At 36.0% G+C, this 27,967-nt stretch overlaps 1 protein-coding gene across 1 annotated transcript; it reads left to right on the forward strand.

The window, feature by feature from the left end:
• The first annotated feature begins 24,809 nt into the window (after positions 1–24,809).
• Positions 24,810–27,468, forward strand: LOC140830973 (uncharacterized). The gene is made up of 5 exons (XM_073194597.1): positions 24,810–25,136; positions 26,304–26,341; positions 26,625–26,730; positions 26,825–26,877; positions 26,961–27,468. Exons 1-5 carry the CDS (start codon positions 25,023–25,025, stop codon positions 27,247–27,249), a joined length of 600 nt encoding a protein of 199 aa, XP_073050698.1. The 5' UTR covers positions 24,810–25,022; the 3' UTR covers positions 27,250–27,468.
• The last annotated feature ends 499 nt before the right edge of the window (positions 27,469–27,967 follow it).

Genomic DNA, 27,967 nt, shown 5'->3' on the forward strand with positions numbered 1-27,967 from the left:
ATATCAGTTCAGTTCTGTCCATAAGTGAAATGATAGAAGCCATAACCGATCCCATGTAATTTTCAGTTATTCAGTTGTACAAGATATAAAACCGATCAGTTTTCTTAACGAATGATTACTTCGAGTATTTTCCGCTTGGTTTGTAACCAAACTTGATTTAAGTCATCGGTGATTTCATTCTTAGAACACGAGCTATTTCAGCTAATTGATTATTGTGTTTGAATCATCTTCCATGGTGCCTGGAACCGATCCATCAAGCTGACAAAAATTAAGAACTTGTTGTATCACTTTAGGTATCCTCTTGTTATTTCATTAACGTCAAATAATAAATTTAACATTAAATTTCAAGTGTATGAGAATGAAAAAACTAAATTTGGTATTTAAAAAGGCCACATCAAGTATCACCTGACAAAAATTAGGTAATTTTTATAACATTATCTATCATCTTGTTCTTTCATGAATATGAAATAAGTCATTCAAAATTAAATTTCAACTGAATTTTTCACACGAAAAATAAACAAATTTAAGTATTTAAGGGCAACATCAAGAATGACATGAAAAAAAATTAGGTACTTGTTGAATGATAGGAAATCGAGTTTAAGAAGTATATTATCAATTTATAAAATTAATTGGGTATCACTTGGAAGAAATTAAGTGTCGAATACCTAAATTTGAGCACATTTTCAAACCATTCCTTAAAAGAAATTCATAGTGTGTGTGTAATTGTAACAAACCACATCATATATAAAACTCATATTAAACAAAATAGTTTAATGACTAATACATAAATCATTTCTTAATTCATCTCCTAATTGCAAATACACAACCAACATCCAAATTTTGATTCAAGAATCGATAGATATGCTTAAAGTGCAAACTTCAGGCTCACTGTCTCCACTAGAACAAATTTCATAGTTTAGATCAAATTAAATCCCAAATTTTTTTGTACAGAATATATTCGAATATGAGTATTTACAGGACCAAATTACGTACTATTTGAGAAATATTAGTTATTTCTTGTACCAATTCAGGTATCATCTTCTGAAATCTTGAATTCCGAATAATCGAATATGAGTAATTACATGGCCAAATTGCGTACTATTTGAGAAATATTATGTAGTTTGTTGGGGATCGATATAGAGTTTAGAGGAGGGGGGAAGAATAAACTCGTTCCTTTGTTGTATGTTTTTGCAAAGGATGCTAGAATCATGTTAGAGATTATAGCTTATCTTGTTCGAATGTATAACCAGTAGATCACAATAATAAGTGCGGAAAAGATCTGATGGTATGGGGTGAAAACAATAAAACAGTAGGCAATAAAACAGTGGTTGTTTCTGGAAGTTCGAAGATAAAATCTTCTACGTCTCCCCTTTTTCTGTTTCCAGAAGGTATCACTAAAAGACTTTGGTTATTACAGTAAAACACTTGTACACACCCACTTCAGTAGGGCTTATCCTTCTCCTACTGAAACTCTTATTTTCTCAACACGATGTAAAAGACCACAACAAAGTTCTGGAAAAGAATATTTTCCAGATTAAAAACTCTTCTCACTATTATGTAGTAAAATGTTTAGCTTGAAGAGATTCGAAATAGCAGCAGCACAAAATGATCTCAAAAATCGAATATGTAGAATAAAGCGTGTGATGTTTTTCTGTATGTTGAGCTTGAAGATAAGTAGTAGTTGATGATAGCTCAAACTAGCGTTGGAATAATCGTTGCGTTGATAATGATAATAACGTTGTTTTCTATAAAGGATATATATATATATATATATATATATATATATATATATATATATATATATATATATATATATATATATATATATAGAAAACTTTGAGTCCATCATCTATAATCAAAAACTGCTTCTGAGGCTCCTGAGTAAAATCAGCTTTAATTCCTAAAAAAAAGTTTTTGCAGAAAGCTTAAGAGTAATCAGTCTTGTTACATACCAAAACTATTAAAGAGCTTTAAACGTCTTTTTACAGAATTAATGATGCAATCAATGCTAATACTAGGTAAAGTAACGGTAATATTTAAGACTGTAACGATCAAGTAAAAGACGTTAAGTTACTTCTGCTTAAGCTAAGTTCTGCTTTAAAAACTACATTCTGCTTCCGATTTTATAAGTCGAGTTATGCTTCTGTCAATTTATATTGTCTTCTAATTTAGCTATTACGGCCTACTGTTTTTGACTCTCATCACCACAAATAAATTAAATCTAACAATTTCTCTCTTTGTGGTGATGCTAAAACCTAGAAGTTAGTAGACAATACTTATAACTATAAGTAGATAGCAATTGATAGCAAAATAGTCGATAAGTAAATAAGCAGAAAAACATAGTTCAAAAGAGTTTAATCATCAGTGCCAATGTCTCTGAACATTGTTTCCTCGTCCTGAGGATCTTGATTTCTGAAGGAGGATTCTGCATGATGTTCTCCAGTTCTGTCTTCTTTAGTCCTACCTTCTGCTTCCCCCTTTTTGGCACCATTGGCTTGAACTTGAGTGAGTAAGTCATCCGCTCGGTCAGTATGAGTAAGAATTCCATTATTCATCATCTTTAGAAATGGTGTTTGATTCGAAACTTGTTCATTAAGATCATGAATAGATTGAGATTGAGGCTCAATCTTAGATAGGTGGTTCAGCAGAACACCTTCAGAAGCCCGGCCAGCTGGTGAAAAGTTCAACTGATGAAAAGCCCAGGTGACCAGTTCAACTGAAAAAGTGAAACCAATTTAACTAACGAGTCAACTGATTTCACGAAGAGCATTTCAGATGACCAGTTTAGAGCTTCAGTTAGAACCAATCAGTTGCAGAACACGACAAGCTTATTCTACGGAATCCAACTGTGCACAAGGGTACAAAGCAATTGTCTAGTCAAAGGACAATAATAGACGTTGCATTAATGTTTAAAGCCTAAACGTTCCAGAATGGCTTTCGTAAAGTACACACACATTTCGAGAAACATATTCAAAATTCGACGGATACAATAATTGAGTATCACTGTACGATCAAGCTTAACGCCTATAAATAGAAGATGAAGATCAGTACAGACACATATATGAATGAGAGTTAAGGGAACGCTTATTGCATATCAGCTTACAAAGAAGCAATCATCCCAGTCGAGGGAACACTCCAAAGTTATACCACCTTAGTGTAGAAGCATATTTACCTCAGTGTGTGAGAACACCTTTAGGGTTGTTTCAGAGATCAGTTCTCACACACACACACCACCACTCAAAATACCGTCTTGCGCAAAGACGGAAAAATTTGTGTATGTAGTATTTGACACACAGACGTTAAACAAGTGTTGGCTGGAAGGTGATGCCTTTAGTCTAAACTAGGAGTTCAGTTAGGCAGTGGGTAAGTCCTAAGTTGAGTGGGTTTGTACAAAGTGTTGTATAAATAAAACTCTTCTAGTGGATCCTACCCAATGTGGTAGAAGAGGTGACGTAGGAGTTGTTAAAGTCTCCAAACATCTATAAACATACTTGTGTTATTTCTGTTTAACTGCTTGTTTTTGTTCTTAACTGATTGGATCAGTTCAGCTGATATCAGTTCAGTTCTGTCCATAAGTGAATGATAGAAGCCATAACCGATCTCATGTAATTTTCATTTATTCAGTTGCACAAGATATAAAACCGATCAATTTTTTTAACGAATGATTACTTCGAGTATTTTCCGCTTGGTTTGTAACCAAACTCGATTTAATTCATCGGTGATTTCATTCTTAGAACACGAGCTATTTCAGCTTATTGATTTATTGTGTTTGAATCACCTTCCATGGTGCCCGAACCGATCCATCAAGCTGACAAAAATTAAGAACTTGTTGTATCACTTTAGGTATCCTCTTGTTATTTTATTAACGTCAACTAATAAATTTAACATTAAATTTCAAGTGTATGATAATGAAAAAACTAAATTTGATATTTAAAAAGGCCACATCAAGTATCACCTGACAAAAATTAGGTACTTTATATAACATTATCTATCATCTAGTTATTTCATTAATATGAAATAAGTCATTCAAAATTAAATTTCAACTGAATTTTTCACACGAAAAATAAACAAATTTAAGTATTTAAGGGCAACATCAAGAATGACATGAAAACAAATTAGGTACTTGTTGAATGATAGGAAATCGAGTTTAAGAAGTATATTATCAATTTATAAAATTAATTGGGTATCACTTGGAAGAAATTAAGTGTCGAATACCTAAATTTGAGCACATTTTCAAACCATTCCTAAAAAAAATTTCATAGTGTGTGTGTAATTGTAACAAACCACATCATATATAAAACTCATAATTAAAAAATAGTTTAATGATTAATACATAAATCATTTCATAATTCATCTCCTAATTGCAAATACACAACCAACATCCAAATTTTGATTTAAGAATCGATAGATATGCTTAACGTGCAAACTTCAGGCTCATTGTCTCCACTAGAACAAATTTCATTGTTTAGATCAAATTAAATCCCAAATATTTTTGTACAAAAATTATTCGAATATGAGTATTTACAGGATCAAATTATGTACTATTTGAGAAATATTAGTTATTTCTTGTACCAATTCAGGTATCATCTTCTGAAATCTTGAATTCCGAATAATCGAATATGAGTAATTACATGGCCAAATTGCGTACTATTTGAGAAATATTATGTAGTTTGTTGGGGATCGATATAGAGTTTAGAGGAGGGGAAAGAATAAACTCGTTCCTTTGTTGTATGTTTTTGCAAAGGATGCTAGAATCATGTTAGAGAATATAACTTATCTTGTTCGAATATATAACCAGTAGATCACAATAATAAGTGCGGAAACGATCTGATGGTATGGGGTGAAAACAATAAAACAGTAGGCAATAAAACAGTGGTTGTTTCTGGAAGTTCGAAGATAAAATCTTCTACGACTCCCTTTTTTCTGTTTCAAGAATGTATCACTAAAAGACTTTGGTTATTACAGTACAATACTTGTACACACCCAATTCAGTAGGGCTTATCCTTCTCCTACTGAAACTCTTATTTTCTCAACACGTTGTAAAAGACCACAACAAAGTTCTGGAAAAGACTCTTTTCCAGATTAGAAACTCTTCTCAATAATATGTAGTAAAATTTTAGCTTGAAGAGATTTCGAAATAGCAGCAGCACAAAATGATCTCAAAAGATCGGATATTTAGAATAAAGCGTGTGCTGTTTTTCTGTATGTTGATCTTGAAGATAAGTAGTAGTTGATGATAGCTCAAACTAGTGTTGGAATAATCGTTGCGTTGATAATGATAATAACGTTGTTTTCTATAAATGATTGACCTATATATATATATATATATATATATATATATATATATATATATGTATATATATAGAAAACTTTGAGTCCAACATCTATAATCAAAAACAGCTTCTGAGGCTCCTGAGTAAAATCAGCTTTAATTCCTAAAAAAAGTTTTTGCAGAAAGCTTAGGAGTAATCAGTCTTGTTACATACCAAAACTATTAAGGAGCTTTAAACGTCTTTTTACAGAATTAATGATGCAATCAATGCTAATACTAGGAAAGTAACGGTAATATTTAAGACTGTAACGATCAAGTAAAAGACGTTGAGTTACTTCTGCTTAAGCTAAGTTCTGCTTTAAAAACTACGTTCTGCTTCCGATCTTATATGTCGAGTTATGCTTCTGTCAATTTATATTGTCTTCTAATTTAGCTATTACGGCCTACTATTTTTTACTCTCATCACCACAATTAAATTAAATCTAACAATTTCTCCCTTTGTGGTGATGCCAAAACCTAGAAGTTAGTAGAAAACAATTATAAATATAAGTAGATAGCAATTGATAGCAAAATAGTCGATAAGTAAATAAGCAGTAAAACATAGTTCAAAAGAGTTTAATCATCACTGCCAATGTTTCTGAACATTGTTTCCTCGTCTTGAGGATCTTGATTTCTGAAGGAGGATTCTGCATGATGTTCTCCAGTTCTGTCTTCTTCAGTCCTACCTTCTGCTTCCCCCTTTTTGGCATCATTGGCTTGAACTCAAGTGAGTAAGTCATCCACTCGGTCAGTATGAGTAAGAATGCCATTATTCATCATCTCCAGAAATGGTGTTTGATTCGAAATTGTTCATTAAGATCATGAATAGATTGAGATTGAGACTCAATCTTAGCATCGATAGTTTCAAGTTTCGAGTCCATAGCTTCTAGTTTGGTGGAGACTGAGTGAATAGCTGAATCATGATCAGAGACATTTTAATGATGTCAGCTTGACCAAGCAAGATGTTGGCCTGACTTGAGAGAACATTTTGTCTGAAAAGGCTGGTTTCTACATCCAGTTTGGCCAATGATTCTGCCGTGCGAGTGACTTCTTTTGAGATGCGGTCATGGAAGAATCTGATGGAACTAACTTCACCAGCATGTTCAAATAACAATTGTTTAACAATCTCTGACAGATTATCAAGATTTCTTCTTAGAATATCTATCTCGAATTCAAGATCAAATGTTGCTTCTGCTGGGGACGGTGTTCTTTCGAGCATACACTATCTAATCTCTGTGAGACGTTCTATGAGAGCAGGAGAATCAGCAGAAAGAACAATCAAAGCAATAGAGGCATCTTATGGTAGAGTAGTAGTTGGTTCGGCAGAATTTCCTTCAGTAGCAGTAGGTAGTTCAAGAACTTCACTCTCTTCTAGTTGGGCAGCTTCAGAGGCTTCTAGTGTCTCAATAGCTAGAATAGATTCAGACTGATTTGTCAATAGAGATTCCATATCTGCTTGATGATCAACAGAAAAGATCTCCAGATTCGGGAGAGATTGAGATGGAACAACATCTGAAAGTTCCATCGGTTGATCTGCTGGTTGCTCTTCTTAAAGTACCACGTTAGCAACCTGAGGTGCTTCTGGTGCAGCAGCAAAGAGGACAATTGATTGAATAACTTCATCAACTGATGCCAGCTCATGAACAGAAATCAGAGATGAAGATTTGGTAGGCAATTTCGGTGATACAGGAGTACTGGAGACCTTGGCTTTTGAGGGAGCTGTGATCCTTTCCTCAATCGACTTATTTTGAAGAAAGTCTGGGATATTACCTACTTGGTATTGCAATGGCTCTTCAAAAGTCTGTTCTTGAGCAAGAAGTTTCTCATTCATCAATCACAGTTGGTCAGTCAAAAGTTGGATCACATTCTGATCCTGAGCAGCAGTAGGAATCATAGAGTCAAAATTAAACTTAAGAATCTTTAAAACAGATTCCAGCTTTTGGAATTTCAGCTGCTCGAGGATGTAGCTTCTTCTGTTCATCGCCTCAATCATATTTTCGGTCTTGGCAGAGTCGAAGGCCTTCTTTTCATTCTTCACCATTTTTGCATAGACACCTGGTGATCTCAAGTATGTGATTGGGTGAAAAACTCTAACTTTAAGCCAATCATCAAAGAAAATAATATCCCCACTGGCAGATTTTTCAATCTCTTCCATGTGAAGATCAATAGCAGTGTCAACTTATGACCTGGCGCCATGAACTTGTGGTTCTTCAACGAGTTTTCCCTTGCCCTTATCTGAAAAAGAGGCAGGGAGCACGGGTCTAAAGGCAGAAGACTTTGCAGTAGATTCTATAATAACGACTCCAGACGTGGGTCTGAAAATTCAGGACAGAAGTTGAGGTGTTTGCAGTAGAGATGGCTGCTGGTTTGGAGACATGTATAGATTCTGGTTTGGATGAGGTGGCTTCTGGAAAAACTTGTCTCAGAGGGACAATGTTTAAATCGGAAACATCTGCTGTTTTCTTGAGGCGGAGAGTAGTACGAGCTTTCTTTTTGCTTGGGGTGGCTGGCAGTGAGGCTTTGGTTGGAGCAACAGACTCTTCAGATACTGTTTTATCTGAATCAGTAGAGACAAGCGCTCTTTTCCTCTTGATTTTATTTTTAGGTCCTTGAGCCTCAGTTTGAGTGTCGCCAATCTCCTTTCTCAAAGCAACAAATTCAGCCACAGTTGGCTTAGGCCTTAGAGCAAGTACATTATCATCATCGACCATAGTAACAGATGAACCATTGTTTTCAGAAGTAAGAGGAAAACCAGCATCCTTCAACATCATGCTGATCTGAACAGCAAAACCAGTACCCTTCCTCGCAATCATATCCTTCATGATTCTGAACAAAGTTCGACTCCAGTCCACTTTATTATCAGAAAAGATAGCTACCATCACTCGAACATTTTCTTTGGTCAGCTTATCAAATGTACCAGCTTTGACCAGAAGTGCCTTTGCCGCAATACCGGCAAGCACTTGGTATTCCGTTTTCAGGAGCTTCTTGAAGCAAGAAGGAGAGAGTTCTTCTCCAAAAGCTGAGAAAGAGGTAAGGGCAGTGGACATCTCCTTCTTAGAAATAATTGAGAAATCTGAAGTACCTGAGAATGGAAGAAAGAAAGTCGATCCCAACAGTGCATCATCGATGGAGATGGATGCATCTTCCTGGGAGTAAATGATTTTCCCATCCTCAATGGTCTCTTCCGCATAGAATTCCAAGAGGGTAGTCTTGTATATGATTGCAGGAACCTCCAAAAACCTCCTAAGACCAGAATTTTCAATGCCCTTGAAATATTAACAAGATTGTCATCTTTGATTGTCAGAACCGATGCAAAGTTAACTTGGTAAGCATTAGGTGTATAAGCTCCAGCCATTTCTGCAAATAAAATGAGTTTGAAGTAGATTATGTAGTAGATATGAATGCAAGAGAAAGCAGTAGCTAGTATGCAGTAGTCTGAGATAGTAAAATATGAAATGAGAAAGAATAGGCGGTTAAAATTCAAAATGTACAGCTGTCAGTGAAAACACAAGGACACGTGTCAATATGTTTGCGGTTGATTTTTTGAAAAAATAAAAGATTAGTGTCAGGTACGCCAATTTTTTTTTAAAAATACAATAAAAGAGGCGGGATGTCCAAGCAGTTAATAAAAAAAATCAGAAGAAGATTTGTCGTCTTATGATAATATTTATTGGAATTCATAAACTACTGAAATATATCCAGCACTTTTATAAAGACCAGTAGACATATTGTTTTATCGAAAAGACAAATCTTCTTCTGCTTATGACATGACACGGAAATATCAGTCACAATAAAAATTATTCCCCCTGAATATATGCATATAATAAATAAATATTAAAACCGAAGATTCGAGATGCGAAGGAAAGACAGATAACTCTTGATATTCGTGCATGAGATGAACAGTCAAGTGGCTCTTTAGCTTCCCCGAGGCTTTATATAAATACCAGCAAACACACAAACTAAGTCATTTACACTTTTATCAAATCAAAACAAATGGATGGTGTAAGCATTCTCTCGTAGTCTTCTCCAGAGTCGGATTCAGCAGAGGAGTTCCAGAGGCCTCTTCTGGCATCTCAAAAGAAGATGTTTGAAGACATCATTCTCCAAGAGATGAAATGGAAGAAATTAATTGACCAGTAATCTGAATAATCAGTTAGATTATTCAATATTATTAGAAGGACTAAGCTGCAGAATCATCCCTTTCGCAAACCATGATCATGCAAAGAGAGGGAGTTGATCCCAGCAAATCTAGTTAGATTCCTGCTGAGAGTCTCAGTACTGCTGATATCAACAATTTTAATAGCTTAGACAATGTAACACATATGGTTTATGAATGAAATATTCCATTTTGTCATACCTTGTTTATCTACTGCTTTTACTTATTGCACAAAATAACATAGAAGATAGTAAACAGTAGTTATGATAAATCAATTAAACCGAGAACATTACGAAAGTAAGAAAACTTATTCTCAAGCAGATGTTTTTTAAAGATATCTGCTGCTTGTTGATCCGTAGGAACATAATCCAGACGAATGTCCTTCTTCTGCACATGATCTCTAATAAAATGATGTCTGATGTCAATGTGCTTCGTTCTGGAATGAAGTACTGGATTGTGTGTAATTGCTATAGCACTGGTATTGTCACAGAATATAGGTGATTCAGAAGTTTGAACTCCATAGTCCTTGAGTTGTTGTTGCATCCACAGTATTTGAGAGCAGCAGCTTCCAGCAGCAAGGTATTCTGCTTCTGCAGTAGACGTGGCTATTAAAGTCTTCTTTTTACTAAACCAGGAGATCAGCCTATCACCAAGAAATTGACAAAAACCACTTGTGTTTTTTCTATCCAGTTTGCAACCTGCATAGTCAGCATCTGAATATCCAATAAAATTGAAAGAAGAGTCATTGGATACCATAGGCCAACATTTTGAGTATCCTTTAAGTATTTCATAATACGTTTAGCAGCAATATAATGTGATTGCTTAGGGTTAGATTGAAATCTCACTCAAATACAAACATCAAACATAATATCAGGTCTACTGACAGTAAGATATAACAAAGAACCAATCAGACCACGATACTGAGTTACCTCTACTGAAATTCTGTTTTCATCATTATCAAGTTTAATAGATGAGCTCATTGGAGTGGAATCAACAGAGCATGTTTCCATGCCAAACTTTTTTAGTAGTTCTTTAGTGTACTTAGCCTGATTTATGAAGATTTCAGTATTGAGTTGCTTGATATGTAGTCCTAGGAAGAATGTCAGTTCTCCCATCATGCTCATTTTGAATTGTTCCTGCATTATCTTAGCAAACATTTCACTCTATTTGGGGTTAGTTGACCCAAAGATAATGTCATCAACATAAATCTGTACTAACAAAATATGCTTATTCTTAACTAAAGTAAATAAGGTCTTGTCTATTATGCCGATTGTAAAATCATGATTGACAAGAAATTGTGAGAGAGTCTCATACCAAGCCCTAGGTGACTGTTTTAGACCATACAAGGCTTTGTGTAATTTAAAAACATGATGCGGCAAGAAGTGATCAATAAAACTTGGGGGTTGTTCAACGTAGACTTCTTCTTACAGTAGACCATTTAGGAAGGCGCTTTTCACGTCCATCTGATAAACTTTGAAGTTTTTGAAAGCAGCAAAGGTTAAGAATATTCTGATAGCTTTAAGCCTTGCTACTAGTGCATAGATCTCATCATAGTCTATTCATTCTTCTTGTCTGAAACCTTGAGCCACCAGTCTTACTTTTTTCTAACCACAGTACCTTCTTCATTTATCTTGTTTCTAACTACCCACCAAGTTACAATTACTGCTTGATAAGATGGTCTAGGTACAAGAAACTAAAATTCATTTCTTTTAAATTGATTCAGCTCTTCTTGCATAGCTTCAATCCAACTAGGATCCAGAAGAGCTTCTTCAATTTTCTTTGATTCATCCTGAAAGATAAAAGCAGCATGCATATATTCGTTTATCATTTTCCTTCTGGTTCTTAATGGAGCTGCTGGGTTACAAATAACCAAAGATGGAGGGTGAGATTTTCTCCAGACAAAAGGGTTTAAAGAAATTTCTTCCTGGTTTGACAGATTCGGATCATGCTCAGCTAAAGCAGTAGCAGGTTCTGGAATGTAAACTTCTTGTTCTGGTATGTCCTGTGTCTGAACAACTGGTTATACCAGAGGAATGTCTGGTTCTGGATTTTGAGCACCTTTGAGCATCTTTGACACTTGGTACTGCATCATCTTTACTATCCACTTCCAGATGAATTCTATCTAATCCGTTACTTAGATTTGACACGTTAGAAATTCCAAGAGCACTGCTATCTTCATCATAAACAACATGAATATAATCTTCAACATTAAAAGTTCTATTATGGAAAATTCTGAATGATTTTCTTACTGCTGAATATCCAAGAACTAATCTAGCATCTGATTTTGAATAAAATGCAGACAAATGATTTTACCATTACTGTGCACAAAAAATTTGCATCCAAAAACATTAAAATAAGATACATTAGGCTTACTCTCTTTCCATATCTCATATGGGGTCTGCTTGTGTCTCTTGTTGATCATGGTCCTGTTTTGTGTGAAACATGCTGTATTGATTACTTCTGCCCAGAAGCGCTGAGAGATGTCTGCATCTGCTAGCATTGTTCTAGCAGCTTCTTTAAGAGTTCTGTTTCTCCTCTCAGCTACTCCATTTTGTTGAGGCATTCTGGCAGCTGAATATTCATGATGAAACCCTATTCATCCAAATATAACTCAAGAATCTTGTTAGAAAACTCAGTGCCCCGATCACTTCTGATTTTAATGACAGAAACTGATTTGTCATTTTGAATCTTTTTTGCAGAAGCTTGATCAGAAGTTTAGGACCGAGTGCTTACCGCTTTACCAAAAGCTATAGCTAGTGGTAATGGTGCAACTCAAATCTTTTAAACCGCACAGCAGCACAAGCACCACGGTTCGATCGCTCTACCAAGCAGGGACAATTATTGCACCCAACAATCTCCCTCCCAATAATTGCACTCTTTGCAATCAATGGGAATCGAACCCGTGACCTTAGCTCTGATACCAATTGTAGGACCGAGCGCTTGTAATGATGCAACTCAAATATTTTAAACCGCACAATAGCTCAAGCACCACGGTTCGATCGCTCTATCAAGTAAGGACAATTATTGCACACAACAAGAAGGCTACTGGTTTGATCTTTTACATCAAGAAATATTACCCAAGTAAATCTAGAAAAGTCATCAACAACAACAAGAGTATACTTCATTCCCCCTAAGCTCATGATAGGGGCACTACAAGAAAAATGATTTTCCGCAGCACGTCATCAACAGCGTGCATTAAAAGCACGCTGCGAATACTACTTTTCACGGCGTGCACCCATATGTGCGCTGTTAATAGTGTTGCACTTGATACTATTAACGGCGTGCATTAAAAGCACGCTGCAGATATTACTATCGACGGCGTGCATTCAAAGCACGCTGTGGATACTAACTTCATACTATTAACGGCGTGTATTAAAAGAACGCTGATGATATTACTATCCGCAGCGTTCATTCAAAGCACGCTGCGGATATTACTATGGACGGCATGCATTCAAAGCACGCTGCAGATACTAACTTGATACTATTAACGGTGTGCGTTAAAGCACGCTGCAGATATTACTATCGACGGCGTGCATTGAAAGCACGCTGCGGATAGTAAATCATTTTTTAAAAAAAATCGTGTTAAGACATTAACGGCGTACATTAATCGCACGCTGTCAATAATATTATTCACGGCATGCATATTATTAGCACGCTGTGGAAAAAGAGTTCAAATTTTTTAAATTAGCGACGGTTTGTAACTAAACCCGTCGCTAATTAAAAAAAGTGACGATTTTGACGTCAAATTTAGCGACGGTTTAAAGAAAGTCGTCGCCGATCCAAATCGGCGACAGTTATCAGTAACCGTCGCTAATAAACATACATCGGCGACGTTTTATTATAAAACCGTCGCTAAAAAAATCGCATATTCACTATTTATATCCGTTCCTCCCACCACTTCAAACACTTAAAATTTTCTCTACTTATACGATTTTAGTTTCGATTTAGATACATGTTTTTGTTTTAATTTTTTGTTAATTTTTTCATTGTTAATTATAATCATTAGTATTATTATTATAGTTGTATGGTACATTTTATAAAAAATTATTAAATTATTAAAGTAAATTTTTTTTTATTTTTACGCAAAATTTAGCGACGGTTTAGTAACCGTCGCGAAATTATTAAAGATCACTAAATTTAAAGACCGTCGCTAAATTAGCGACGGTTTGGTGGATTTTATTCGTCGCCAATAAGCGACAATTTATCGAAAACCGTCGCTAATATTTTATTTTTTTATGCCTATTAACGGCGTACATTGCACGCTGCGAAAAGTTGTATTAACAGCGTACACATGCACGCTGTTGATAATAGTATAAACAGCGTGCACGTGCACGCTGCGGATAATCCTGAACTTTTAACGGCTTGGAACTTTGCAGCTTGCAATGTGCGCTGCGGAAAGCCTATATGCGCGCTGCGGAAAGCCGTTTTTGTTGTAGTGGGGTTGTACAAAATAAGTCCAAATGCAATAATTCCAAACAACTAGATTTTGATTTACTACCTTTATTTTTAAAGCTAGATCTTATTTGTTTGCCAAGTTGACATGCAGAACATATATGATTCTTAACGAAATTAATATCAAGTAAAGTATCAACTATGTTCTGCTTCTTGAGATAATTGATTGACTTGAAGTTTAGATGATTCAATCTCTTGTGCCAGAGCTAATGTTTATCACTAAGGGAGGCAACTAAACATGTAGGAACGTTAACATGATCTACGTTCCATGATATTTTTAGGTGTTGGCTTCTCTTTTTCTTGTTAAGACTATAGATTCATTGGCGTCTTTAACTGTTCTGGTGTTCTTTTGAAAAACTACTGAGTAACCATTATCACACAGTTGACTAATGCTGATCAAATTGTAACAGATATTTTCAACTAAGAGCACATTATCCATAGTAATATTAGCATGGACAATCTTACACTTACCCACGGTTTTACCTTTTGAGTTGTCCCCAAAAGTTATTTTTGATCCAGTACAACTCATTATTTATGAGAGTAGACTCTTTTGTGCAATCATATTTCTGGAACATCCACTGTCCAGATACCATGTGGAGCTGCTTATCTTAGTTTTCTTCTCTTGTTCCTGTAAACACAAATTTTAGTAATTGGTACCCAATCTATTTGGGTCCGAGCCTTATCAGTCATTTAGAAACCCACATTTGTACAATTCTAGGTTACCTTGTACTTCGGGTATCCACAGAAGTGTGTGCAACAGAGGGTCTGTTATTTCTAACAGGATGTATTATAGGATGTTCTTCCCTTCTATTTTTGTCGTCTGGTCTGCATCTCTTCTGGACAGGTTTAGAATTATAGTGCTGGAAGTTTATAACCTTCACAGAGGATTGTCCTCCTGAGTTGAATCCTCTACTGGATCCTAAACTCTAGTGGACGCTTCTCTTAGGTTCAAAAAACCCATACCATAATGCTTTCTTCTGTTCGTATGATCTACAAACCTTTCAACTCGAACAGTTGGTACTACTGGTCCATATACCACATTGGATTTAACAGAATGAATGTATTTCCCTTTGCTCGTATCCAATTTTGGCTCAGTAATTGTTTCAGAAGTTCTTTCATTATTACTTTAATCTGAGACCACTCCTGTCTCCAGATTACTTTTGTAATTCTTACATCTTCTCTAAGCAAAAAGAAGACTTGTTCCATGCATTTACCAGAACCGATAGCTCCTGATTCTTAGACCTCATTGTCTTGTAATCTGCATTTATTCTGTCATTCTCAAACTTCAACTTACTTATCTCAACTTTAAGATCACTACAGCTGTTTTTTTGCAAGCAAGTAAACTTACTGATGTGATCTCTAAGGTTTTGATTTTCAATTTTAACTTACTCGAATGATTGAGAAAGTCTTGAGTACTCTTCTACCATGTCATACAGTGCTTTAATCAAATCAGCTCGTGTAAATTCATTAGTGCCAAAGTCAAATACCTCTTCAAATGTCGAGGTTTATTCAGTGTCTGCCATGAGACATTTGATCTCTTCTGCATTGCTATACTGGAATGACTTTCTGAGTCAGAAGACTCGGAACTAGAATCCACCCATTTTGATTTGTTTTCTTATGCAATCATCGTTTTGCGGTCTCTTCTGGATTTCTTGTCATTCCTCATGTATTCATTTTTCTTTTGATCATCCTTCTTTGGCTTCGGGCAATCAGCAATGAAATACCCGACTTTTCCACACTTGAAACACGCAATGTCACCAGGTAGTAAATCCTTCTTAAAGTTTTGGTTAGGACTCTGGTAAGCTCGATGATTCTTCTTCATGAATCTGGAAAAAATTTTCACGAATAAGGGCATAGCATCATGTTGATATGTTCAGCAGTCTTTTCAGATGTGCTTTCAATGGCAGTAGCAGTGATGAACTTAGAGCAACTGCAGCAGTAGCAGTAGCAGTAAGAGCCTTGGTAGGTGGATTTGATGAGGGCTCTTCTCCACTTCTCACTTCCAGTTTGAATCCATAAGCTTTTAAGTCTGCACACAAGTCGTGTAGTTCTAACTTGTTCATATCTTTAGATACTCTCATAGCCATGGTTTTTACGTCACATTCCCTAGGCAAAGCTTTCATTACTTTGAGTGCTATTTCTCTGTTGCCATATTCCTTTCTTAGAGCTGCTAGCTCATTTACCAAGCTGCTGAAATGTTCATCAAAATCGCTTGGAGTTTCTACAGCTTTCATTTTAAGATTTCCAAATTTTTGCATGGCTACAGATTACTTGTTCTCCTTGGTCTGTTCGTTTCCTTCACAGATTTGGATGAGTTTTTCCCAAATCTCTTTCGTAGTAGAACACATCTTGATCTTGCTGAAGGTGTTCTTATCAAGTGTTTTGTAGAGAATGTCTTTTGCAACATTGTCTAGATTCGCTTTCTTTTTGTCCTCGCTAGTCCATTCACTTATGTGCTTCTCAGCCATCTATGGTGCCCCCTCAGTAACAACAATAGCTGTATTTGGCTTTAAAATTTTCAGGGGACCTTCTGTGAGACAAATCACATGTCATCATCTTGGGCTGCAAGATAGGCTTGCATCCGGATATTCCAGTTATCAAAATCTTCTTTTGAGAACATGGGTACTTTGTTGAAGTGTGCCATATCTGTTGTAAATTTTTGGAACAAGAAAATCTGCTCTGATACCACTTGTTGGGGATCGATATCGAGTTTAGAGGGGTGGTGAATAAACTTGTTCCTTTGTTGTATGTTTTTGCAAAGGGTTCTAGAATCCTCTTAGAGATTATAGCCTATCTTATTCGAATGTATAACCAGCAGATCACAATAATAAGTGCGGAAACGATTTGATGGTATAGGGTGAAAACAATAAAACAGTAGGCAATAAACAGTGGTTGTTTCAGGAAGTTCGAAGATAAAATCTTCTACGTCTCCCCTTTTTCTGTTTCTAGAAGATATCACTAAAAGACTTTGGTTATTACAGTACAACACTTATACACAACCACTTCAGTATGGCTTATCTTTCGCCTACTGAAACTCTTAGTTCCTCAACACAATGTAAAAGATTTCAACAAAGTTCTAGAAAAGACTCTTTTCCAAACTACAAACTCTTCTCAATAATATGTAGTAAAGTGTTTAGCTTGAAGATATTTTGAAACAGCAGCAGAACAAAATGATCTCAAAAGATTGTATATTTAGAATAAAGCGTGTGCTACTTTTCTGTATGTTGAGCTTGAAGATAAGTAGTAGTTGATGATAGCTCATGTAACACCCCAGATTCAACGATTGTCCTCACTGTATCAAGACAGGTCTTTCTAGCGTGCTTATGCCCTCACTCACACGCACCCTGGAAAACTTCCCAGGAGATCACCCATCCCAAAATTGCCCAAAGTCAAGCACGCTTCACTTTAGAGTTCTTATGTGATGAGCTACTGAAAAGAAGATGCACCTTCGTGATATGAGTAGTACCAATCAAATCTTTTAAGCCCTCTTCAACTGTACAGTCCATTACATTGAACAGTCTCGGAATCCCTCTCATTCTCAAGTGGGTCGGTTCATTCATGTTCCTCCACCTAGAAGCCTGCCAGGAGCCGCTCATTGTCCGTGCCACCTCATGGCACCGGCGATCACCCCCCGCCCTCTTCGGCCTCGGGCCTTACATGCCCACCAGCTTCCGCTTGGTTCGTCCCCGAACCACACCGTACTCGGAGAAATCGGCTCTGATACCACTTGTAACATCCCAGATTCAACGACTGTCCTCACTGTATCAAGACAGGTCTTTTCAGTGTGCTTATGTCCTCACTTACACGAACCAAGGATATTTCCCAGGAGGTCACCCATCCCAAAATTGTCCCAAGTCAAGCACGCTTAACTTTAGAGTTCTTATGTGATGAGCTACCGAAAAGAAGATGCACCTTCGTGATATGAGTAGTACCAATCAAATCTTTTAAGCCCTCTTCAACTGTACAGTCATTACATTGAACAGTCTCGGAATCCCTCTCATTCCTGTGTGGGTCGGTTCATTCATGTTCCCTCCACCTAGAAGCCTACCAGGAGCCGCTCATTGTCCGTGCCACCTCATGGCACCGGCGATCACCCCCCGTCCTCTTCGTCCTCGGGCCTTACATGCCCACTAGCTTCCACTTGGTTCGTCCCCGAACCACATCGTTATCGGAGAGGTCGGCTCTTATACCAGCTATAATGGCCCGAAAATTCGTGTTTTAAAATTTGCGGAAAAATTTAAAATTTTCTATTTAAAATAATGAAAATGCCGCATTCATAAACTAAATTGATAAATCAAGTTTAATGTTCAAAATAGCAGCGGAAGAAATTATTTTTTTCAAACTAACAATTTGAAATAATCCAACAACGATAAAAATGTTTGATCATAAAAACGCTAAATGATGAAAATGAGGTCCTCGGGTTCCACTACTGCCGACCCAAGCTAGCTCACTGGTCCCCGCCCTCGGTCCCGACCTCATCAGTACCTACAACAATCAAGTCTAGTGAGTCTAAAGACTCAGCATGCATATATCGTACATAACAAGTAAATAAATAATAAAATCGCATGCAAAGTGAAAATATCATGTCGTGAGGCATAACGTAAAATATCGTGTCATGAATAATTATAATGCGTGTCATAATTTTGTTGAGATTATGTTCTACGCAAGTGGCCCATGAACTGAACTGAACTGAATCGCCTGATCAGACTAAACCACAGTATACTGGGCGGTAGAGATCATCACAGCCCTTGGACTGGATATCCGTACCAATAAATGAACATGACCGGTAACTGATGACCGGGTGAAGTAATAATCCCATAATAAGCTGCTATCCCATGAAGTACAGTGGCCACAAGCAATATTGCCTGAATCTCAAAAATGAATATTTTACATTTTATGCATGTATTATAATTAAATAACATAATTAAATATCATTTATAAATTTTACCAGCTGGGTTGGATCGTTCCCAGGCTCGCTGTGACTTAAATCTAACATGAAAAATATGCAAATGATTTATTTGACCAAACTTTGTAATTGAATCCAAAAACGAGACAATTACGTCCAATGACTTAGTATTTAATCATGACTCTATACCAACCCGAACCAACACCGAACCATCGTTTAGTCATGATTAAAATACACTTAAAATGATGAAATAATGATCCTAAAATTTCAGTACTTCGAATTTTAGTGAATGGAGGCAAAAAATATGAAACGCTCTTTCGAGAGTCACTATTGCACCGTAAATTCTCGTACGACCTCTAAACTTAACCGAATCACGAACGGTAAAAAACATGGCTTTCCTAACTCAATGAGGTACTGTCCAGTCTAAGGCCATAGGCTAAAAGCCAAACAAGAACTCGAAACACACCTCTGAACCGAAGTTAAAGTAGCTGTCCAGAAAATTACAACAGCGGCTGCTGTGCTTCCGGGGCTTCGTTTGCAAGTCTTTTGGCCATTGGGGATTGAAACACCAACCAGAGGGTCTTCCCAACATTCTATGGAGTGGCTCAGACCATGACTAAGGGCAAAATCCAGTCACAACCCCAGCAAAACCATAGGACAACCCGGAACTCCCACCCGAGGAACCATGCTACGCGCGTGGGGAGTATGACTGAACTTGCTGTCTTATTTCATTCCAGTGGCCATGTGATCGACCATGGCTTGATCTAGACATGATGAGGTCTTGTATGAATCATGGATAAGGGCTAAGAGCCAACCAAGATCCACCCAACCTCATAAAAACCGAAACCAACTCACACGAAGGAAAACAGAAAAATGAAACCGAGGGACACTTGTGTTGTTTCTGTCCAAACGACTTGGGACATGGCTCAAGCCACTTAGGGCCGACTTGACCACATCCTATTCTTGCTAGAGAAGGGTCCTAGCCATGGATACTGGCCCTAGGCCAGCCATGACTCGAACTCTACCCCAAACAAGCCAATGACAGTAAATGAAACCCAACTAAGGCACTTGTTTCTTGCTTGTTGTTTGGAGCATCTAACTCACGGTTTTGGGGCTTGAACCCTTGATCAAACTTGACCCTAACACACCATAGAACATGACCATAAGCAGCCTTGGGAGCCTGGACATGAGCCGAACTCTGAACCATCAGAAACAACAGAAACGTGAAGCACAAGGGGGATAAAAATCTGTGCAGAATTCTTTTATAAAGGTTGTTGTCCATAATTCGTTTTTCCTAATTCATGCACCCATAATGGTTAATAAAAATATAAATACAACTTGATTGAAGAGCAAGGGATGGTATATGCATGCCTGGATATTTTTTTTTTTGAAAGAAAACCCAAACGAGTGACGATGCGGCGCAGACGATACGGAGTTGTCTTCTTTTGTTTTCTCTCTTGTTACTCACGATTTCTAGCTGCTGAAAGGGGCGAATTTTTTCTGATATTTCTTCAGAATTTTCGAGTATGGGGGAGGGAGAAAGAGTGTTATGGAATGAAGGGGACTGCTGGGAAAGTAAAGGAGTCAAAAATGCTTTGGAGGGAAGTTGCAATATCAAGGAAATGGAATGATAAAAAAAATGATTTTCCTTCTTTCCTTCCTTCCTTTTGACTCTCGAAAATATGGAATTTTCTACCCCTTCTTGGTATACTTAATTCCTACACTTTTAAATCCACAATAATTAATAATTAAGCAGTTTCTTGCACCTCATTAAACCATTTTATCAGCCTAGAAAATTCCATATTTTCGAGAGTCAAAAGGAAGGAAGGAAGAAAGGAAAATCATTCTTTGTATCATTCCATTTCCTTGATATTGCAACTTCCCTCCAAAGCATTTTTGACTCCTTTACTTTCCCAGCAGCCCCCTTCATTCCATAACACTCTTTCTCCCCCCCACACTCAAAAATTCTGAAGAAATATCAGAAAAAAATCGCCCCTTTTAGCAGCTAGAAATCTTGAGTAACAAGAGAGAAAACAAAAGAAGACAACTTCATCTCCTCCGCGCCGCATCGTCACTCGTTTGGGTTTTCTTTCAAAAACAAAAAATATCCAGGCATGCATATACCATCCCTTGCTCTTCAATCAAGTTGTATTTATATTTTTATAAACCATTATGGGTGCATGAATCAGGAGAAACGAATTATGGACAACAACCTTTGTAAAAAAATTCTGCACAGATTTTTATCCCCCTTGTGCTTCACGTTTCTGTTGTTTTTTATGGTTCAGGGTTCGGCTCGTGTCCGGGCTCCCAAGGTTGCTTACGGTCATGTTCTATGGTGTGTTAGGGTCAAGTTTGATCAAGGGTTCAAGCCCCAAAACCATGAGTTAGATGCTCCAAACAACAAGCAAGAAACAAGTGTCATAGTTGGGTTTCATTTACTGTCATTGGCTTGTTTAGGGTAGAGTTCGAGTCATGGCTGGCCTAGGGCCAGTAGCCATGGCTAGGACCTTTCTCTAGCAAGCATAGGACGTGTTCAAGTCGGCCCTAAGTGGCTTGAGCCATGTCCCAAGTCGTTTGGACAGAAACAACACAAGTGTCCCTCGGTTTCATTTTTCTGTTTTCCTTCGTGTGAGTTGGTTTCGGTTTTTATGAGGTTGGGTGGATCTTGGTTGGCTCTTAGCCCTTAGCCCTTAGCCATGATTCATACAAGATCTCATCATGTCTAGATCAAGCCATGGTCGATCACATGGCCACTAGAATGAAATAAGACAGCAAGTTCAGTCATACTCCCCACGCGCGCAGCATGGTTCCTCGGGTGGGAGTTTCGGGTTGTCCTACGGTTTTGCTGGGGTTGTGGCAGGATTTTGCCCTTATCCATGGTCTGAGCCACTTCTTAGAATGTTGGGAAGAGGCTCTGGTCAGTGGTTCAAGCCCCAATGAACAAAAGTCTCGCAAACGAAGCCCCGGAAGCACAGTAGCCGCTGCTGTAATTTTCCGGACAGCAACTTTAGCTTCGGTTCAGAGGTGTGTTTCGAGTTCTTGGTTGGCTTTTAGCCTATGGCCTTGGACTGGACAGTACCTCATCAAGTTAGAAAGGCCATGTTTTTGACCGTTCGTGATTCGTTTAAGTTTAGAGGTCGTACGATAATTTACGGTGCAATGTGCCAAAGTGACTCTCGAAAGAGCGTTTCATATTTTTGGTCTTCATTCACTAAAATTTCGAAGTACTAAAATTTTAGGAGCATTATTTCATCATTTTAGGTGTATTTTAATCATGACTAAACGATAGTTCGGTGTTGTTTCAAGTTGGTACGAAGTCATGATTAAATACTAAGTCATTAGGCGTAATTGTCTCGTTTTTTGATTCAATTACAAATTTTGGTCAAATAAATCATTTGCATATTTTTCATGTTAGATTTAAGTCGCAGAGAGCCTGGGAACGATCCAACCCAGCTGGTGAAATTTATACAGGATATTTAATTATGTTATTTAATTATATTATGTGCATAAAATGTAAAATATTCAATTTTGAGATTTATGCAATATTGCTTGTGGCCGCTGTACTTCATGGGATTGCAGCTTATTATGGGATTATTACTTCACCCGGTCATCAGTTACCGGTCATGTTCATTTATTGGTACGGATATCCAGTCCAAGGGCTGTGATGATCTCTACCGCCCAGTATAATGTGGTTTAGTCTGATCAGGCGATTCAGTTCAGTTCGGTTCATGGGCCACTTGCGTAGGACATAATGTCAACAAAATTATTATTTCAGGGCTCTATTGAGCAAACAGATCACTTATGATTTTCAGTTCAGTAATGCACGTATTATAATTATTCATGACACGATATTTTACGTTATGTCTCACGACATGATATTTTCACTTTGCATGCGATTTTATTATTTATTTACTTGTTATGTACGATATATGCATGCTGAGTCTTTATACTCACTAGACTTGATTGTTGTAGGTACTGATGAGGTCGGGACCGAGGGCGGGGACCAGTGAGCTAGCTTGGGTCAGCAGTAGTGGAACCCGAGGACCTCATTTTCAGCATTTAGCGTTTTTATGATCAAACATTTTTATCGTTGTTGGATTATTTCAAATTGTTATTTTGAAAACAATAATTTCTTCCGCTGTTATTTTGAACATTAAACTTGATTTATCAATTTATTTTATGAATGCGGCATTTTCATTATTTTAAAAAGAAAATTTTAAATTTTTCCGTAAATTTTAAAACAAGAATTTTCGGGCCATTATAGCTCAAACTAGCGTTAGAATAATCGTTGCATTGATAATGATAATAACGTTGTTTTCTATAAAGGATTGACCTCTATATATATAGAAAACTTTGAGTCCAACGTCTATAATCAAAAACAGCTTTTGAGGCTCCTGAGTAAAATCAGCTTTAATACCTAAAAAAAGGTCCTGCAGAAAGCTTCAGAGTAATTAGTCTTGTTACGCACCAAAACTAGTAGCGTTAAATGTCTTTGTACAATATTAATGATGCAATTAATGCTAGTACTTGGTAAAGTAACAGTAACATTTAAGACTGTAACGATAAAGTAAAAGACGTTAAGTTACTTCTGCTTAAGCTAAGTTCTGCTTTTAAAACTATGTTCTATTTCTGGTTTTATTAAGTCGAGTTATGCTTCTGTCAATTTATATTGTCTTCTGATTTAGCTATTACGGCATACTGGTTTTAACTCTCATCACCACAATTAAATTAAGTTTAACATAGTTCTTGTACCAATCCAAGTTTCCTCTTGTTTACCATGACCACAATAGGTAGATATCTCCCAAATCCGGCCGAAATCAAAAAAATGACTGTATAATATCTGAAAAAAAAAAATTATTTTGTCGATTTTGGCGTCAATAACAATTGACATACAAAAGACAAAATGATTTCTATAATTTTTAAATTTTTATAAAAATATTAAATCTGTATTCAATATCATCTTTTTGACGAAAAACAATAAAATTCAATGAGGTAAGTATCAAAATAGCCAATGAATATTATTCATGTTTAGATACATGAATTTTGACAATATTATTCAAAACTCATCTACAAGCCCTCCTTAGGTAGAGTATAATCACTTAAATAATTGATATAATTGAATTACATAAAGTAAAATCACAACCGAAACAAATCGCAATGCGTACTCAATCAATATTGAAACAAAAACTCATATTATTCACATTATATTTCAATAAAATAATCGAAATATTTTGATAATTATTTTAGAAATTGTTTTCTGCAAAATCATCCTAATGCTTCAGCAATTATTTGTCAAAATTATTTGATATAAGGTAACTGAAGTAACAAAAAATCGTGAAGAAAATAAATCAATTGAGAAGCATATAAAAGGCATAAGATCGTTCAAATTAACTCAATCCCAGAACAAACTCATAATCATTAAAATCAATATTGCCAATTGTGACTGGATTTTTTGTGACTACTCGAAAATCCAGTATTTTCATACATATTTGAGTATTGAAAGGACAAAAGCAAGTATCTGAAAATTCAAATTAAGTATTTTGTAGGTCAAATAAGTATTTACTCGAAACAAACTCATAACAATAACACATATTGATTGATTTTCTTGTTACAACTAAAAAAAAATCATCAAACACATAAAATGCATGACATGTGACCGACAATAGACTAATATTTTTGAAAACATATATCTGGTATTTTCTTAAGAAGGCTTATAAATAAACATCTGACTTCTTAATAATTATATGTTATACCCTATTATGTAAACTAACGGAGCTCTTATCTTATTTAAAATTAGTTAGATTTTACAACAAAAAAAAAAAAATGTACAAGCCTATTTATTTGTACAAGTAAATATTTATATATATTTTAAACTTTCGATACAAATTTAAAGGGGAAAACATGACGTTTTACATTTATTTTAATATATAAAATTTTCAGTTATAATTTTTCTCAATGTAATACCCCAAATTCTAATTTCCGATGTTAAAATGAAAAGAAATTAACCCAAATAATATCCCGAACCCTACGCTCTCCCAACGCGTTACATCTCTCTTTTTGAAATCTTCACCCAAATTCAAACTGTTTTACATTCAATAATGACATAATCGTTAATTATAGGCTCCTGATTTAAGATTTTATCTTTATTTATTTTTCAGATTTAAATTGTCTCTTGGTTTGATCTTGACATTTTGGAGATGGGAAGGTTATTTTGGGTTGAATTTGCAGAGGCGCACGAGATCGATTATTATATGTGCAAGGGCTGCAGAGCCCATATCGCCTTGGAAGAGAGCCACGACTCTAATTACTCGGTAGATACTGAATCATTTGTTTGTCGAATCTTATGTTTTATCCTTGTTTTGGTTATTGAATTTACATGTTATTTTAATTGACGAAATCGAATTCATATGTTATTTTCTTAATCATTTGTTGGTTATTTACTTAATCATTTGTTGGTCTGTAATCTAGTCTGGTACATAAATTTGATCTTGATTGGAATTTAGGGTTACAGATTGCCACTGTCGGAATAACATTGAGTTATGGTTGCTTGTGATGAGTGATAATGAAACCAAGAGGCATGATATTATTTACAGTTTCTTTAAGTTGTCACCAATGATCCTCTGCCTAGTTCTTAGCTCTCTTTTTGACCCGACACTTTGCTGTTGTTTGGGAATCTCAATAGAGGTATTTAACGGCCTGGCCGTTGAACAAGTGGATTCCAGAGCTAGAGGAAAAATGGGAGTTTTGTCCATTAGGTTAATAGAATTTTGGTTCAGTGTGAAAAAAAACTCATGCCACTGAATTGCTCACCCATGACAGGCTAAAGATTTGGTTCGGTGGTTTGTGTCAATTCGGATTTCCATCTCATTTTGGGGCGTGGATAGGAATTGTTTCAAAATTTTCTAGATCAGTATCTCAACTGCTTAGAAACTATCACATTTTATTCACTTTATGAAAAGAATGACCATGAAATATAACTTTGTTCTAAAGTCAAATTAGATGTGTCTCATACACACAGTGCATATTCGTTACCATTCAATCCCATGAATCTCATGTATTTCTCACACGATTCCTTGTATCATGCATTGTGACAGCATATAGTATGAGTTGTTTTTTTGCCAACCTTTAAAAACCTTAAGTGGGATTATGGCCGTTAATTTTTATCAAGTCTTCTTTGTGAATCTTATGTTATATGGGATATTTATTGTTTTGGTTATAGATTTGCATGTTATTTATTAACGACCAAATCAAAAGGGGTTACATAGTTGTGAATCCTGTTGGTGTGTCCGATTATGAATCATCAGCATTGGGAGAAGCAATGTTTCGGATTTAAGCATATGATTATGTAAATCAGAGACGGTTTCCTAGAAACCTTTAGATATTATCTTCCATCCTCGTGTTACTTATCTCCAATTCTAGGTGATTGCTACTTCTTTGCATTGTCGTGACTAATATGTAGTGAGTTTCTATTTTGGCAGCCAGAGCCTGATCTAATTGGAGGTCTCTTCAGCAAAGTGTAAGATCTTCTCACCGAATCTGCCATTTTTGTTACTCGTAATTGAGCCAATAGTGGAAATTATTCTAGCAGTGGAAATGTTAGTTTTGATGGTTGTGTTTAGAATTAGGTGCCAGAGTATGATTATTTGCTTGTAAGTCTCCTCTACATTTCTTATGCTGTGACTTAGTATATGCATTTCTTTTAGAGAATACTGTCCTGCTAAGTGCTAAGCAAGATCAAAGTTACTTGAAAATTTTTATGTTTATTTATATTTATTTCTGTATTGTGCCTATATATGTAGGGTAAATGTACAAATGGATAGACCTATACACAACCGACAAGTTGGGAACCACATTGTTTCTGATATCCACTGCGTCAAATGTTGTGATAATCTGGGATATCAATATGTAAGATTCTGCCTTTTATTTCTGTTGTTTTGGAAGTAGATACTTTGCGTTTCTCGATCAAGTATACCCATGTAATGAAAACATGTTTTCCCAGGTTACCCCTGATCAAGAAACTAAGGTCCAAAAAGATATGCTGCAGCTGATAATGTAAGATACTAAGGTCTTACTAATACACCGAAATGGTCAGTAAGGTTAATTACTTACAAATCTCGATTTTGAAAAAATAACAGGAAAAAGCTCTTGTTGAAGAAAGGCGATGACATACTTGATGCCGAAACGATGATTCCAATACGGGAGGAGAATGCAGATAATGTTGAAGAATCTGTTCTGCCAATAGCTACAGATAATACTGGGCCTTCCACTTCTGCTGACAGAGCTCCCGATGCTGATTATATCCCTTCGGCCTTAGTACAGCACATGTTTCAGACAGTGATTTGGGGACAAGAACGCATGGAACGAAGCATCAATAGGCTGCAGGAGCGATTTGATTTTGAGTTCCCCACTCCGCCCCCTTCTTGAGTTCATAATTGTAGGGAGATTGGGTTCTAAGATTTTATTTTCTTGATTTCCGAGTGGAAACTTTTTGCTGATTACATTATTTTTGCCACGATTCTCTAGGTTTATGTTTGATGGAAGTACTCTTGGTTTAGATTTTTTTAATGTCATTTTATTGCTCTTGTTGATAACTTTTAATGCATATTTTGAATAAGAACGTCCTGCTTATGTTGTCTTTGACAATGATTTTTTTTTTTTTGGAACATTGAATTTTTTATGTTAAATATTTATGTCTTTGTAATTTTAGTTTTTATCTTGTAAAATTTTAATTTTAATATGTTATTTTTGTCTTTTTTTATGATTCTAATCATTTTTCGACATGACACTGATGTGATATTGATATGATGTTGATGTATATAGTGTCTCATCAATATTTTAAATAAAAAAAGATACAAATTTTTAAAAATCTGTATGCAGTGTATCCTCAATATTGAAATTTAATTGCATATCATCAAATTGTAAATGGGTAAATATATTCGACTATAGTTTTTCTTTCTTGTTTTATTGTTTAGTCTGATTCTCGGGTTGTTAGAGCACCATTTAAATATTAAATAAATGTTAAAGATCTAACTATTGGAAAAAGAAAAATCAAATAACCCTAATACAACATTCTCAAAACCTTAAAATTAATCACATATATAAAATCATGATTTTTTAAAGAGTGAGTCTCATGCGAGACCGT

The sequence above is a fragment of the Primulina eburnea genome, chromosome 4 (genome assembly GCF_022965805.1).
Source record: "Primulina eburnea isolate SZY01 chromosome 4, ASM2296580v1, whole genome shotgun sequence".
Taxonomy (NCBI): domain Eukaryota; kingdom Viridiplantae; phylum Streptophyta; class Magnoliopsida; order Lamiales; family Gesneriaceae; genus Primulina; species Primulina eburnea.